Source organism: Nilaparvata lugens, chromosome 7 (genome assembly GCF_014356525.2).
Source record: "Nilaparvata lugens isolate BPH chromosome 7, ASM1435652v1, whole genome shotgun sequence".
NCBI lineage: Eukaryota > Metazoa > Arthropoda > Insecta > Hemiptera > Delphacidae > Nilaparvata > Nilaparvata lugens.
Window position 1 is genome coordinate 32,827,836 of NC_052510.1, and position 17,571 is coordinate 32,845,406.

A 17,571-nucleotide genomic window follows, 5' to 3' on the forward strand; every position below is an offset into this window, starting at 1 on the left:
AAAAAGTTCCTCATGACTTTGCTGTGAAATGAGTGGTTCAAAAGTACAAAATTTTGGGGGGGCCCCAGCTCCCTCAGGGGGGCAAATTTCTGAAAATCCTTTCTTAGTGGATGTTTTCAGGCTACCATAAACAATCGTGCAAAATTTCAAGCTTTTAGGCTCAGTAGTTTGGGCTGTGGTGTGATTTCATTCTGTCGGGGCTTAGCCTTTTATAAGTATAGAGAAGAAGAAGAAGATAACCATATTAGTAAAACTATATAGGTTACCCATATTATATGGGTAGGCTAACTGAAGCATGGATGAGGCCTAAGATGGTTAGTTATCAAATTTTAAAATGTAATTTCAAGTATTTTAATTTGTGTTTCTACGGTAATGTTTAAAAATTATTTCATCGTTTCAAAAATACATTTTTAATCAATTATAAGACTTGTGTACTCAAGTATTTTGATAGAATGAAGAAAAAAAATGGCGGCTGAGAATTTTTTGTTTAGTTTTGTACAGTCACTGTTGAAAGTGAATATAAAATATTCTGGCAAACAGACAACATTGCAAAGCGAGAGAGAGATAGTGCTATCTGTTTTGTTGTATGATAGAGAAGGACAGCAACAGTATTGTCAACCGTACACTGCCTTATAATGTGGACCTCACTATAATAGTGAGGTCCACGTTATAATGACAGTATTTGCTCAACTATGACATTGCTATCCTTGTCTATCATTCGACAAAGCCGGTGGTACTATCCTTTTCTAGGTCCACAACGATGCTAATTATGTTTTTGACAGTATAGAAATATAAATAATCAATGCAGAGAATCGGCATTGCTATTCTTCTATAATATCTTCATCCACTGTTATTATAACGTGGACCTCACTATATATCTTTCTTCATTGCCATTATAACGTGGACCTCACTATACAGCACAGCTCTGTATGTAAACATAATGAGCCTTCGAGAATATATAGTTACGGTAAAAGTCAACAACTTAGAATCAATAGTTCCATTTTGTTCAAAGAAACCGCGTAGAGGAAGGCTCTGTCGGAAAAACTCATTTGTTGATTCGCCTCGATTCAAATAATTTGTAATAAAAGATCAATTTTAATCAACATAACGTATTTGTTTGAGAGATATTAGAAAATTATAATCAAATTCAAATTTTTACTGAAACAGTATATTTTTCTTAGGTTGGCAGTATCAAGCTGGTCATTTCCTTTTTGAAACCAACCTCCCGTTCATCGGTGTTGGCAAGTTATTTTGTAGTGAATTTATTTTAGGATTTATTAAACTAAAAACATGGTTCAGAAAAAGGTATGTTTTTAAAACTATTTTTTAATTGAACTTATCTATCAATTTAATATTAATTGATTATCTCACTCCAAGAAGAATTCCTGCTGTATAATATTGTAGGCTATCCTCGTGTCTCGATCTCAATGAATGATTTACATACACATGTGGTTGTAAATCACAATGCTATTTTTCAATTATTATTAACAATGTTTTATTTTTGTTTATAATTACTAATTCAAAGTATAACATTGTTTTCAACTCTTTTGTTAGGAATCAAGCCAATTTAATCAAAACAGCTAGACAGTGCACCATTGCACCTTGATTAGGCTAGTAATGTAGATGCAGGCTATCAAATTTCTCTCAATTCTTGAGCATAGCTCTTTTAGTTGATTAGAATCTATTTCCACTTGATATGATCATAATGTATTCAAAGATATAGGCTTGAATAAATGTAGTTTTCTTGTGACACTTTTCTAACCTCACATTTGATTCTAGAACACATTTTAATTTGTCTTACGTAAAGAATTTGTCAATAAGTGCTATTATAAGTAAACCTAATTGAGGCTAAAGTGCACGTCCAGTGCCAACATACCTGTCATCAAATTTTTGGTTGGGATCGATTTAGTATGTTATTTTGAGCACAAAATCACAAAAATTAAACGGCGCTCACTATTGTTTTTAAAATAAACTAAGTTCAAAGTAGCAGAACTTTACATGCATTTAACCTGTAAGTAGCAACCATAAGTAGCTAAGGTTAGGAAAAGCTGTAGGTTAGGAAAAGCTTTAGGTTAGGAGAGCTTAGGTTAGGGAAAGCTTTGGGTTGGGAAAATTCAGATTAGGAATATCATAATTTGATGATTTAAATAATCAAAATGACTGCTACTCATAGGTTAACTGCATGTAAAATTGTGCTACTTTGAACTAAGTTTATTTAAAAACAATAGTGAGCGCCGTTTAATTTTTGTGTGCTCAAAATAACATACTAAATCGAAACCAAAAATTTGATAATACGTATGTTGGCACTGGACGTGCACTTACACCCTAATTGATTGTGTCTTCTTTTACAATTTTTGCATAATACCGTATCTTAATTTAACTATTAGTAATTATTCTACAGAATAATAGAAATGAATTCTCCGTGTGTTTTTGTAGTCTCATTGTTTCTATTTTTTTATAGCCCAAGAAGAAGGTTGGAAAGAAGGTAGCAGCAGCTCCTTTGGTTGTAAAAAAGCAGGAAGTTAAGAAGGTGGTAAATCCTCTTTTTGAAAAGCGGCCTAGAAACTTTGGCATTGGTAAAGTATTTTTTCTGAACAAATGTATATATTAATTTCACCTTGATAACTTACTGTAAGTTGAAAGTAAATGTCTTTGGGCATCACTATACCTACAAACGTAGGTATTGTTATAGTTGTGGATATTTTGGCTTATAATATGCGGATTAGGCTTTAGTGCAATAGCTGGACGACCGCTGTTATCTAAGCTCTTATTATTAAGGTTGTGCAAAGGCCATAAAAAACTTTCCACTGGTGATATTTTTCAAAGTTTTTCGATTTTTATTCTATCAAGCTATCAATACTTGAAATGGAAAAGTTTTCTCACAGTGATTTTTTTCCGATATTACTTTTTGAGATAGCCTAGCACATAAAGTTGAACTATTTAGGACATCATTTCAAATTTGGTAAGAGGTTAATCCATGAAATTATCAATTTTTGAAAAATTTATTCAATTTACTAAAGATAACTTTTAGTTGAGTTATTTTTGTTAAATTGAATAAATCAAAATTTATATTTTCAAAAAAAAAAAATTGTTTTATTCAATTAAAAATACCATGAAGAATTTATCCTCAAAATTTCATGGATTTATCTCTTACCGAATTTGTAATTTTCTGTCTCAAAAATTTTAACTTATGCGCTCATAACTTGAAAGGGTGATGATCGGAAAAAAAATTTTCCTTAGATAACTCTTATTTTGATAAGCTTGATAGTATAAAAATAAAAAAACGTTGAAAAATATCTCAAGTAAAAAGTTGTTCTAGCCTTTTGCACAGCCTTAAAGATATCATCTTTTCTTTTTTCAATGAAAAGATGATGATGATAGATGCGCGCTGCTAGCCTGTTCTGATACAATTTAATTTCAACGTTAGAAATACCGGTTTGAAAACTAATCGAGTCGATATCTTTAATAGCCTAATATCTGAGATAGCAGCGGTTGCCCAACAACATTTTTTATAGATTAATGTGCAAGTCTACGAAACAACAAACTGATCGATATCTCAATGGAATGCATATTATCGTCAACATTTAACACATTCATTTAGGTATAATGGATTATAAAACTTCAAAACCTACCTCCGCAATGATGCAAGTAATACATTATCTTGAATTTCTTCACCTGATTTCATTGATGTAATTGGCATACTGAGCGGTCCACGTTTTTTATTGTGTGTTTGAGAGATGAATTTATAGGTTATTCAGTCACTGTAACTTGACTCACTGACAGCGAGCTTCTAAAAATTGATAAATATAACAATAATAATGCTGATTACACATTAACAATAGAAGGTATTTGGAAACAATTCCTGAACACTGAATTGATATTCAAATTCTGTGTGTCTTGAATTATCCACGATGACTTCAGTTTGAAATACATCAAGTTATACGTTATTGTTCTTTGATATTTTGCTCTTGAATTATATTTCGCTGTGATGCAAGAATTATTTTGAATTTCTTCACCTGATTTTGTTGATGTGAATTGACAAACTGAGCGAATATTTCATGAGAAACTATTCAAAAGTTATTTGAAGGTAATTCACAAACTTGACTTGTTTATATAGTAGCCCAAGCAAAAATGGATCTCTCAAGGCCACTGCAATGTTGCCACTGGTGACCACCCCTCACTCGACCAGTCTATATACATTGACTATATTTCTACACCCTGAAGATCGCTCTTTACTTCTCATACCTTCCCTCTTCCTCTTTTCCGTCACTACCTGTCACAAATTCTATTAAGCACGTCAGGTTCCAAAAGTTTTATTGTGTCATTCTTTGAAGTTAGAACAATAACATCCCCCGCTACCTAGTCTATCTTCTACAACATCATGAAATGGAGGAAAGAATATTGTTATGTATAATGTATAACTCTTTCTTGAGTCATGACATCAAGAAATCCAATTTTATAATCATGATTAGATTTTTCTTTATAAATGCAACTATTTATAAACTGAGAGATTACTTCATAAAGGTTACTTGAAGACCCAAGTGGAGTGATGTAATTTTATTTATTTTATTCAATATTCTTGTAGTGTCCACTTCCCTCTGCATTTTTCAATTAGCATGAATTCTCATTTGATCATTTCTCATTCTAACACCAGCACAGCTGTTGGAAGCTATATGTATTATATATAATATATAATCATTATTTTCAATACATTTGTAAAAACGTGAACTATATTGTCCTCGTCATAGTCAACAATCCAGAGAAGACAAACAATACTCCTCACAAGAACAATACTTCACTGTCACACACATTCACTTACTCTCTTACTAGCCACCCCTAGTACAAAGTGGCAACAGTGTTGGTAGAGACGGGTGTTGGTGTCAAGAGGAAACTGTGACCTTGAGAGACCCATTTTCGCTTCGGCAACTCTAGTCAAGTTTTCTTCATTGATTAATTATTTGGAGTTTTTATTCCGCTATGATGCAAGAATAATCTTGAATTTCTTCACCTGATATTGTTGATGTAACTTGACATACTGAGCGGATATTTATTTCATTTTCATTCTTTCTAAAAAATTTAATAATTGCTTGTAAGTTATTCTTATTTTTTAATTATTAAATAACTTTCAGTAAGATAGTTATTGACATCATAAAGTTCAATAATGTTATTCATTTGCTGATATTATTTAGATTTAGTTGATTTTTTTTCCTAGTTTTTCAAATTTGATTTTATAACTTAGTCAATTTAACGGGTTTGTTATGAGTATTCATAACTATTCGCCTCATGTTTGTTGAATGGCTTTTAGAAGCAGTATTCTTTCTATCATTTATTCTTAGACAATAGATACAAATCAGGTAAATGCATTATGTAGCCTATTCATCAATTGTATTTTATAAAATGAATTTTATCTCTTTAGGTCAGGACATCCAACCCAAACGTGATCTCAGTCGTTTTGTAAAATGGCCCAAATACATCAGGATTCAACGGCAGAAGGCTGTACTTCAGAAGCGTTTGAAGGTTCCCCCTCCAATCAACCAGTTCCAACAGTCCCTTGACAAGCAGACAGGTAGGCCTATTTTTATTCACTTCCTATTTATTTAAATTCATACAAATTTTCTTAATTTGAGGTAATATGAATTTATGAAATGTCTAGTTGTTTTTTTAATTTATATTTTAACAATTAAGAGTCTCTTTCACATTAATTTATTCATCTGAATAGAATTTTTTAAATTCTAATGAATTTATTCATTCTTGCTATGATTTATCAAAGAGCCAATCCTATGATTATTAGCCTACATGTATAATCATTTCCATTCTATCTGAGATCTGAGCTTCAGAAAGTGATTAATGTAACAGATTCTAATAATATGATTATTACTATCTCTGCTAGGGAGATAATATTACTAGTTATATTTTATATGATCGCGGTAATCAAAAAATTTATCAATTGAGTTTTTGAAATATTTGTACTTTGGGAATAATTAGAAAAAATAACTTAATTTTATTTCAAGGTTCTATACACAAGAATTTGAACTTCTGTTAGCTATGATGATGATTACCAGAGCCAATCCTATGAATGTTATCAAAGTGAAATGAAATGGTATCTGAGCTGCAGAAAGACAAGTGCAATCATTTTATAAGTATATCATTCTCAATTAGAACAACTGTATCTTAATTAAAATTGAATACATTAAGGGCCGGTTTATGAGCTCCGGGTTATCTCTAGTCCAGGATTAAAAACCGGTTTTTGCGCTGCGGTCTAAAATTCGGCTTTATGAGCTCGGGTCTGGCTGAGCCGAGGCGTAGTCCAGGATTAATAACTGGTTTTTGCGCTGCGGTCTAAAATCGGCTTTATGAGCTCGGGTCTGGCTGAGCTGAGGCGTAAAAGGCAATTATCGCATGGATAAACCCCAGGATTAGAAAGTTTGGCTTATGAGAACGACGGTTTAACCCCGGTCTAAAAGATAATATCGGTGGGCTTATTAGCCGAAGTCCGAGCTTAAATCAGATAATATTGGGCAGAAAAATGATGTTTTAGACTTCAACGTAGACCTGCTAGAGGGCAGGTTTAAGTTCGGGATTAAGTCAATAACTCTTTTATTGTTTCGTTTTTGACAAAAGTTGATGTTATATTAGGGATCGTCTTTGAATTCTGAACAATTTAATTACCCTCTAAGCCATATTATTTTTTCACTCATCTCTAACACTATCATCAGAAAATGCAAAAAAAACTTTGAACAACCTAAATAATTTTCATGAAATTCAATATATTCATTATACATTAACTAGAATCCCCCTGGGTTGAAGAACTCACTCATAAAATGTTGTATTGATCTCTGAGATCCGCAACCTGTAATTATACAGAGTTGGTGAAATTATTATGGAAACAGCTAAATATATCTTACATGTATGATATTACAGTAGTAGGATCCATGGGGATCCTATTCGAATTGAAGAAAAATACTTTCTACTCTTCAAAACTTTTTTCCGTCATAAGGATCCAATTTCATTTCGAATCTAGCTTCATTTTGAATCCAAATATGATGGTTTCGATAAAGAATTTCAAAGGAAAATTAATGGTGAAACCCGCACATCTCAAACCGTTTCAATGATCTCAACATTTGAAGATACTAATAAATTATACAAAAATTAAATGAATGAGTACATTAAATTAAAATTAAATACATTGAATAATCAAGTGTTGATGAACACTAATAGGAGCTTCTACTCACAAATTCAACACTTGGAACAAAAAAATTTTCATAGTAACTGCTATCGAAAGTAGTATTATGGATTAAGTGTATGTTACAGACAGGCAGGCAGACGTTAACGGAAGCGAGTCAATATATAACTTATAAATTAAAGTTGTGTATTATTCAGCTGAAATCATGTGTCGACGCATAAAGTCTGTCTGTCTGACGACAGTCTGTGCTATCTCCCAAATAGCACCAGTTTTTTTTTAATGAATGAAAAAATTACAAAAATAGCATGCAAATAATTCCAGCTGACTGATAAATGATAAATCAAAACAATTTTTTCTTTATGCACTTTCAATGTTATTTTTATATCCTGAAAAAGGACGACGGAGTGAGTCAATTTTGTTGTCCAACGAACTTGACCTGTAAAAAGAAAGGTTCGATGAATTCGTGTACAAAATTTGAAGCTGTTTGATCAACTCTCTGTAAAGTTCTTGTCGAACTTTATGAACTTACAAACAGATAAAAAGCTACTTTGGCCTTTAGTAAGTCAAAAGTAAGAACTTCGCTAACGCTCGTTCAATATTTCATATATATTGTATAATGTATCACAATAAGATATGATATTTTTGTGGAATTATTACAATAAACTAGTTTGCCAAAAGGTGAATAATTAAATTTTGTTAGCTTGACTGTGTTCGACAAAAATTTTTGAAAGGCACATATTGTTCGAGAGATATGCAAAAACAAAATGTGGCACATTCAAACCACCCCCACCACCTTAGCACAGGGGGTAGGAGTGAGGACTTTTGATATGTTTACCCCTTACTACCCTTAAAAGGGCTACGGGGTCAAAAATTGTGTTCCAAAACTTTCCCTCTATAATCTTTCATTGACTGGACTATACGAGTATTTAAAAGACGTGAGTGAGTGAGCATAAACAGGCTCAAAGAATGCTGATTTATTGATTATATCAATGTAAAATGTGGCTGAGCTTGATCATTATCAAATAGAATGATAATTCATTGATGTGAAATATGAGTGGGATTGATCAATTTCAATCATTTTTAGAACAACTTTATAAATTCCCTAAATTTCTTGGCCTCGGAAATATTGCCAAATCATAAGTTCCTTCCCACTGGGAATATTCCCGATCCACATCACTATCTATATCTCAGCATTGTGACCATTGATTCCTATTCTTCCCATTTGCTATAGAAAGACTTCAATTTTGAAAATTGGAATTCGAAAGTGATTTTTCTGTTTGCCATGATGATTATAGTTACCAGAGCCAATCCTATGAATAATTAATGTGAAATTAACTGGAATCTGAGCTACAGAATTGACAAATTTATTTATATAAGATAAGATAAGAATGTTTATTTCGCCAAAATTACATAGTTACAAAACATGAATGATACATACAAAATGCATAATAAAAATGTAAATTATAATAGATCTAAATAATTTGGCACATCCAGCAAAGTTAAACTTGTGCGCTAGCTGTGAGTTCATAAAGCAAACAGTACGAAGTACTACTAGCAATACTGAAAAATGGAAAAAATATATACCTATATAATAAATATTATAGTAATGCTTCTTATAAATAATACAATGATAAGAATTGAATAATTTCGTGTTAAAACCAATTATACAGGTGATAACCAAAAACAAGTCATCCAGCCTACATTTAAATCTTCTAAATGCAAACTAAATTTTGAAATTATTATTTATTTATTCATAAAAGTGTTGAGAGTGGATATTATTCCAATAGCCTAGTGAATTATCTATACAGATTAAAATTTGATAAGTTTTACAAATAGGGCTATAGTATGAAAATGCAGAATTGTTAAATGAAAACTTTTCAAACTCGTTGATGAAGTTGGACTGACCCAATAAGTTTGCTGTTATGATGAAATTTACCAGAGCCAATCCTATGAATAATTCTTGTGAAATGACATCTCTTCTGAACAGCAATATTTTAAATTTGAATTACTTTCTTAGACCTAAGAAAACATTTAGGGCCGGTTTCCGAGCTCGGGATTTAGCTAAGTTCTAGACTTTAAACAGCTGGAGTCAGAAAATTGACTTTCCGAAACGGGGCGTAGACGCACTCCACGTTTTAATTGAATTTCGAAAAACTATAAAATTAAACACAAAATAAAGATTAAATAGTGTAAAGTTTCAACTATTTTGAATTATTTAGGAATGTTTCATTTTGTCAAGGGAAAACGTTTCAAATTGTAAAAATGAGAAAATAAAGATTATCATGAAAACTGCGACTACGCCCCGTTCCGAAAATCCTCTTTTCTGACTCCAGCTGTTTAAAGTCTAGAACTTAGCTAAATACCGAGCTCGAAAACCGGCACTCAGGGGCGATTGCTGAGATCGGGTCTGGCTAACCCCGGCGCAACGTTGGTCTAGCGCAACTTTGGTCTTGGTTAAAAAATCGATTTGCTGAGATCGAGTTTAGCCGTCGGTCATCTCGTGATCGAGAGCAACTTTGATCCGCGGGCTTAGCCAGACCGACGCTCAAGTTTAGCCAGACCGAGGCGCAACTGGAGGAATCCACGGGGAATTATTGCTACTTTGGCTCTCACACGCTGTCTTTGTGTATTGCTTTTACACTCACTCACTCACACTCCCATCATTCGTTTGTTTCTTGTTTTTTTCTTCTTATTCTCTGTCTCTCTCTTTTGGAAGAGAGTTAGTGGGGAGGATATTTTTAATATTCTTTCCGAAGAATGGACATTGATATGTCCAAAGCTCCGCCAATTTATGTAGATGCATAACAATATAATTATCTATAGTTATTATATTACAAATTACTTTTTCATATCATATACTTTCAATAATTATTTTCTTAGTCTATATTATGTAAATTCATCTATAATTTTGCTGTATTGTGAGCTATTGTATATAAGTGTATAAGCCAGTATATATTGTAATCTACATAAATAAAGTACTCAATCAATCAATCAATCTCTCTATAATATGCCCTAATGAGAAAGAGATTGATTGATTGAGTACTCTATTTATGTAGATTACAATATATATACTGGTTTATACACTTATATACAATAGCATACAATACAGCAAAATTATAGAGAATTTACATAATATAGACTAAGAAAATAATTATTGAATTGTATATGATATGAAAAATCAATTTGTAATATAATAACTATAGATAATAATTATATTGTTATGCATCTACATAAATTGGCGGAGCTTTGGACATATCAATGTCCATTCTTCGGAAAGAATATTAAACATATCCTCCCCACTAAGAGAGAGAGAGAGAGTGAGAGAGGGGAAGAAGAAAATAAACCAATCAATCTCATTCTCTCTCTCTCTCTCTCTCTCTCTCTCTCTCTCTCTCTCTCTCTCTCTCTCTCTCTCTCTCTTTCCCCCATTTACTCCCATTCTCTCTCTTTTTCATTTCGATCCTTTCTTGACTGTCGTTATGATCATCTGCGATTAGATAATCTTCTAAACTATTTAGAATGTCGTTACAGTGAACACATGAACAACTCCTCACCTTTTTGGTGTTCATTTGTAATTCATTTTCATTTATTTCATAAATTTAGTATTTTTTCTAGCGTATTGTCCAGCTAGGAATTCAATGTAATATTTTTTCATTGTAATATTTTTACTAAAAAATAATAGCTATAGCCGCAACACTATGTACAAGGCGACATGATGCTGCAGTACTCACATAAATCGCCAGTCTCTCTGTGGACTAACATCAGCAAAAAATCTGAGAGCAATCAGCACTTCTCTTCAATTTTAAATTCGGACACCGTACTGGCCGACTTGATCGGTTCGATTGGTTCGTAATAATCCAAATATTCAAGATAATCCATTATTCACTACATCCACTCACAAAAACACTTCCACAGCAAGGATCACGCAAACGAAGGGTCGCTCATCACGGTCTGGACTCAACTTAATAGTTCAATTATGCAATGCACACTATTTCTGCATCCCGTGATGATGAAAGCAAACGCAGCTGCCTCCAATTAGCAACAATCAACCCCACATAGATATCATCATCATCTCACACTCTCTTACAATTACAACGTATTTAATACAGATCTCCTTCATTACTGATGTAGGTGCAGTTCCATATTATGTTCAAACCAATTATGGATACTATCGTAGCCCAGATTCGTAGAAGGTAATCGACCACTGATAGAAATTGAGTCAAAAGAATTTATTGGCTTCTAATTTAATATTTCAGACATTGTTTAAACCAGAAAATATATAATATAAGTGTTGAGAGAATGATAATAAAATTATGGGCTACACAGTGAACGGGCTAGTGCGTACTGCTAGAGACAAATAAATAGGTAACTTAACTTTCAAACAGTATCTTTACTCTATGAAACTGCGTATAGCGAATACTTCAGAAAGATCTTTTTGAAGTAAGTCGGTTTTGTTTTTACCATCTTTAACAATTATTGAAAGTTCAATATAACATGTATTGATAATTGTTCATTCAGTTTCATGCATGAATATGAATAGATCATGTATGTAAATCAGTTCATGTGATTGAAACGTAGTTCCCTTAACCAATGCTCCAGCACCTTTTTTCTAGTATGGTACCCACAAAATGTCCCAGTTATGTTATGATTAAAGAGTAGTTTCCACTGGGGACAGGAGGATATACAAATCTCCACTAATATCTGGGAACATGGATATATCCCCCCCCCCCCAATATATGTTTTTGCACTTGAGTAAAAATCATGAAAATCATAGGTTTGAGGACTATAACTTTAAAACAATTAAATGACTTATAAAATTAAATTTTCATTCTATTTTTTATATGAACTGAAATATCATAGGCCTATGATATATTATTTTCTATGAAAAATTAAAAATAATTAGCCCACTGAACATAAAGAAACTTCATTATTAGGATGTAGTTTTTCAAGTAGAAATTGCTTAGAATCACATCAAATTGAGGGTATTTTTCTAAAATTTTCCGAGGGAGGCTCCCCGGACCCCTTTTCGTGAGAGGTATAGAATTTTCTTGTTTGAATGTGTTTTCATTTTCACTTTCTTATGTTATAATATTTTTAAAATCAGTGGAGAAACATTTCAAATATGACTTTATGGGTAATGAAATTGTTCAGAATTCAAAGAAGAACCCCAATTTGACACTGGTTTTTGATAAAATCGAAACAATAGCTTAATCCCGAACTTGAAACCTGCCTACTAGCAGGTCTAAGTTGGAGTCTAAAATCATCATTTTTCTCCTGAGATTATCACATTTTAGCCTGATCCCGATCTCAGCAATCCACCGAGATTATCTTTTAAACCCGAGTTGACCTACGCTTGAACTCAGCAATCCACCGAGATTAATTTTTAGTCTAGACTGGAACTCAGCAAACCGATTTTTAGACCGCTGGTTTTTCCCTGCGATAATTGTCGGTCGGCCAACTTTTGCGCTCGAGCGTTGTTAATCCCGAACTCAGCAAACTGATTTTTGATCTGCGGCGCAAAAACCGGTTTTTAGCCGAGCGCAAGAGATAATCCCGATCTTAGCAATCGCCCCTCAGTTGTTTCAACCAAACCCCGTCAATTATCCGGGCTCTCTGCCTATTTCTCAGTAAATTTCATTGATATTGATTTTACTTCTCTTCAGATATTAGTAGTTGTGTTGACAAATTTTCTGCTTGCAATAATGTAACAAAGAGCCAATCCTATGATTTGTTGACGTGAAACTAATTTCTTTTGTGTCTGTGGTGCAGGAACCATGTAGATTAAAATTGTAAACTACTAGAAACATTCCGGTTCTTATGTATTATCATAAAAATATTAAAGTCCATTGAAATGTTTATTCTTGTTTGCTTAGCTATGATGAGATTTTTACATCAGAGCCAATTCTATGATTAATTCTTGTACATTTCTTACTTGATACATTGTGTTTCCTTGCCAAGATTCTCGTTTTTTAACAGTTATACAGTCGCTTACGGGACGCACGCACTTATCAATCAAACTATCAATGAAACAATGATCAATCACAGTTGGATTCAATATACACAACCGGTTATTCGTATCTTCCATTAATGACATTGCTATGATGAAAAAGGCAGACATTAACTCAAAAATTCTGATATTTCGTTTTATCCAAATTATTAGTTGAGCAAGTTTCCATTTCGAAATTCAACTACATAGTCCACATGAATACTTTTTATTACGTTTGAAATGTAGGCCTACAGAATAGGCAAATGGGTTGATGTGAATGTGTTGTTACAGCCACTCAGCTGTTCAAAATCCTGGAGAAGTACAAGCCGGAAACGCCCGAGGCGAAAAAGGCGAGACTGAAGGCCCGCGCCGAGAGCAAGGCAGCCAAGAAGGAGGATGCGCCCACCAAGAGGCCCAACATCATCCGCCAGGGCGTCAACACAGTCGTCAAGCTCGTCGAACAGAAGAAGGCCCAGATTGTTGTCATCGCTCACGATGTCGACCCCATTGAGGTGATTTCACCTACTTGAACTGTTGATTTAAACAAAGTGTCCGGTAACAACACTGGACATTTTCGGGACATTTCTGTCAGTTTCAGGATAGTTTCCTGTCGCTACTCTTTTCTTGCCCTGCAACGTTGCTAGATTTCTTTTTTAAACAATTTAGAAATATAGGCCTAATTGATTACAAAAATATTTAGTCTCAATTATGAAAATTTATTTATTTAAATCATTGATAAATAAATAGAAGGGTTAGGTAAAGATTTTTTTCATTATCATGAACAAGAATGAATAATTGATATTGATATCACATCAGATATACCTGAATGAGTGAGATATCAAAATTTGGGAATAGAATAGTTTTAGGCAATGCCTGTTATTCTTACCCAAGCATATTTATACGATTTGTAATTGTATCCACAAATGAATAAATAAATATCTACTATCAAGGCAGTGGTAACGCAGAAAATCGACAACGCTGTTGTCCTTTCTTTTTTACTGACTTGACAAAGTGACCTCACTGTACATAACATTCCTGACTAATAACTCGGTGTTATATCTACTTCCATTTTCGAAATCTCGTTACGATAAGATCACTTTATTTCAGTGGATGATCTCCATTTTCAATAAAATATTAAGTAATGAGACAGTTTCACAGTACAATATTAGGCTATATGACTGTCAAATCAGATTCAGTTCAACAATTTTAAAAGCTTTCATAGATCCTAAACAGTGAATGAAATGTTGGCTCCTCTTGAAAATTTAGCATTTTTGTCTTAGACGTATTATACATTCTCATGTACAATATGTTTCACGATGTTACTATCAACATTCCTATTATAATCATGAATGTTGGTTTTATTTTGCAGCTTGTCCTTTTCCTACCAGCCTTGTGCAGAAAGATGGGAGTGCCCTACTGCATCATCAAGGGCAAGGCAAGGCTGGGTCGCCTTGTCAATAAGAAAACATGCACTAGTTTGGCGTTGACACAGGTGAGAAAAGAAAGTGCATTCTTTCAACTAGAACATTTTTATTAGCTCTAGAATTTCTGTTGCTTGGATTGGGCTTGAGAGGCTGAAAGAGTCTTTGCTGTGGTGTAGAAGCTGATACGGTCGTAAGAAGGATCAAGGAAATAATATAAGTGTATGTCCTTCAACCAACATCCATTCTTCCAGCAGCGCTGCCATTTTTAAATTATATTAATATCAATGCTGTAATCATAAAAAATATACCAAGCTGCCATTTTTCAAAATAATTGTAGAAGTACTGCTGTACTGATAATCTATAAAACAAAGCACAACGTTATAAAGAAAGCACAAAGTTATAAAGGAAAACATTTACAAAAACAGAAAAATTAAATTGGGTTTGTACTAATTAAAATGTAAATCTCATTAAATAAATGTTTTATGGCATCAGCACAGTCAGTTGTCATTGTGAACTTGATGTTTTACGGAAAATATGTTTTAGGAATGATAAACATTTTATTGCTTAATCACATAAGATAGAGGCAATTCAATAGATTCTCCTCATCAAGATTTCCTCTCATAAGTGAATATTTTCTATTTTAGAAAAAAAAGGTGGTATAATTTTGGTATTCGAAACATCTAAATTCAAAAATCATTTTTGACTAGAAATTTTGTGAAAATGGAACCCTGAATGACATAACCGTATGTCTTGTTAATGTTATCTAAAGTTGAGAGAGAAATAGTACTAAGTCCTTAGTTACTCTTTTTCGATCTGTGTTTTTTTGTAAGAATAAAGTTTTGATTATTGTTCAGTTATAGTATCTTTCGTCACATGGACGGGGAGGGGCCTTTTGCAGGCGAAAATGATGTTTCTAGTCGAGGCGTTAGCCGAGACTTGAATTTCATTCGAGCACTGCAAAAGACATTCACGTCCAAGTAACGTACACTATTTTTTGTCATAATCTAAAGCAGAATAATTGAGAAATAGAAAACAAATTATTGTCTTAACAAAACAAGGTTATTTGTAATCATTTGGACATTTAGTGCCGGTTGCACAACAGCCGGTTAAATTTTAACCGTGATTAATTCCACGAGAACCAATCAATCAATGTTGTGCAACCCGGCCTGAATATATTAACCTGTTGAATGTTGAAAGGATTATCCAAAGGAGAATAGCAAGTGCGATGAGAATAAATTAATTGTTGTATTTTAACAAAACAGGGTTATTTGTAATCATTTGAATGTTTCATACTACTCTATTGAATGTTGAAAAGATTACCTAAAGAAGTGCGATTAATGAATAATTTGTTAATTTTGATGGCGGTGTTGGTGTTGCAGGTGGATACTGGTGACCGAGCGTCGTTGACGAAGGTGATCGAGGCTGTGAAGACCAACTACAACGACAGGTACGAGGAGATCAAGCGGCACTGGGGAGGCGGACTGCTCGGCAGCAAGTCGATGGCCCGCATCGCCAAGATCGAGAAGGCCAAGGCTAGGGAGTTGGCCCAGAAACAGGGCTAGTTCTGTTTTTTATTAAAAGTTGAAAATTGACTTCTATACTCTTGCTTCATTTTTTATCCTTGGTCAGCCTGAAAATAGATGATTAGGGTGTGATCATATTGACTGCGTATGTCATTCAAATCATGAATGAACCGAAATACAAAATCTTGAAAGTTCAATTGAAACAAGTTGTGACTTGCATGTAGCTGCTCACACTGAACGCAACCAGCAAGTGCACGCGTTCATTGTGAGTGTTCCTATTGCTTTTTCCAGATTTTGTTTCTCTTCTCCAAGCTCGCTCATGCATAACCAAGCGTGCACTTTGCACATATAAGTTTTCGATGTGATCACAACCTTAGATCCCCCAATCTTCAAATTCTCTTCAACTTGATGTATTATTTTACGCATTTCCGTACGACTGTTATAGCAGTTTTATGCCAGATTTCACGAACCGATCAAGACATTTGAACATGGTCAAATCGGGCACGATTTATACAGTGTCTCACGAAAGGTGTAACAGTCGAAGACCATGCAACAATAAATGTCAAAATAAAATTTTCCTATATTTTTAAAAACATCTATAACTAGAAAACTATCCGTCGAAATCTAATTCTAAATAATATTGTTGAAAATAGGAAGAAATTTCCAATAAGATTGATACAATTTGTTCCTTTGTTTGACGTTTATGAATTTTTTATGGGCGTTTGAACTGTTTGTAATTTGGTTTTGAACTTGACGAATGTACTTTTTTTCAACGTTGGTAATAAAATGTTCAAAAACGTCAAAGAAACAAATTACAAGATTACTATTGGAAATTATTCTTCCTAATCATATCCTTGGAATTTTGGCAGATTTCTAGTTATTAACGTTTTTAAAGAATATAGGAAAATTTATTTGACACTTTTCGTATTTCTTGTCACACTAACTAGAAATAGGTGTATATCACTGGGGTAATAGGTTGCCGCAAACAAATTGGAATGTCTCAACAGCACAATTGTTATACCAACTGATACATTACTGTGGATGCGTAAAACAGTCACAAAAGTTGAAAAATTTAGGACTGTCAATCACGAGTAATTCTTCTATTAGGCTAGTTTCACACATTCGTTTCGTTTTCGGTAAATTCCGATAAGTGTGAAACTGTGATTTGGTTTGAATACGGTTCCGCATAGCTCCGAACGCCCCCTCGACACGAATAGGTTTTATCATATTCGAATTCGTTGCTAGGAAACCGGAAATAAAAGAGTCCTACACACGCCCGGTTTTTTTGTTTTTATTTTAACCTGCTATCGTGATTATCTTTAGAAATCTTCCATGTCAAAATCATATAGTCAATTCATTCAAATATGCTAGTTCATTGGAGCATTTTTTCAATGAATAGTTTGCTGAAAAATATAATTATGGAGATAAATTAAAACTCAGGGAGAATTTATTTTT

At 33.4% G+C, this 17,571-nt stretch overlaps 1 protein-coding gene across 1 annotated transcript; it reads left to right on the forward strand.

Annotated features, from left to right (window-relative positions):
• The first annotated feature begins 988 nt into the window (after positions 1-988).
• LOC111048565 (60S ribosomal protein L7a) lies at positions 989-16,191 on the forward strand. Its single transcript, XM_022334480.2, has 6 exons — positions 989-1,305; positions 2,462-2,576; positions 5,417-5,566; positions 13,461-13,681; positions 14,539-14,661; positions 15,973-16,191. Exons 1-6 carry the CDS (start codon positions 1,291-1,293, stop codon positions 16,153-16,155), a joined length of 807 nt encoding a protein of 268 aa, XP_022190172.1. The 5' UTR covers positions 989-1,290; the 3' UTR covers positions 16,156-16,191.
• Positions 16,192-17,571: the final 1,380 nt, after the last annotated feature.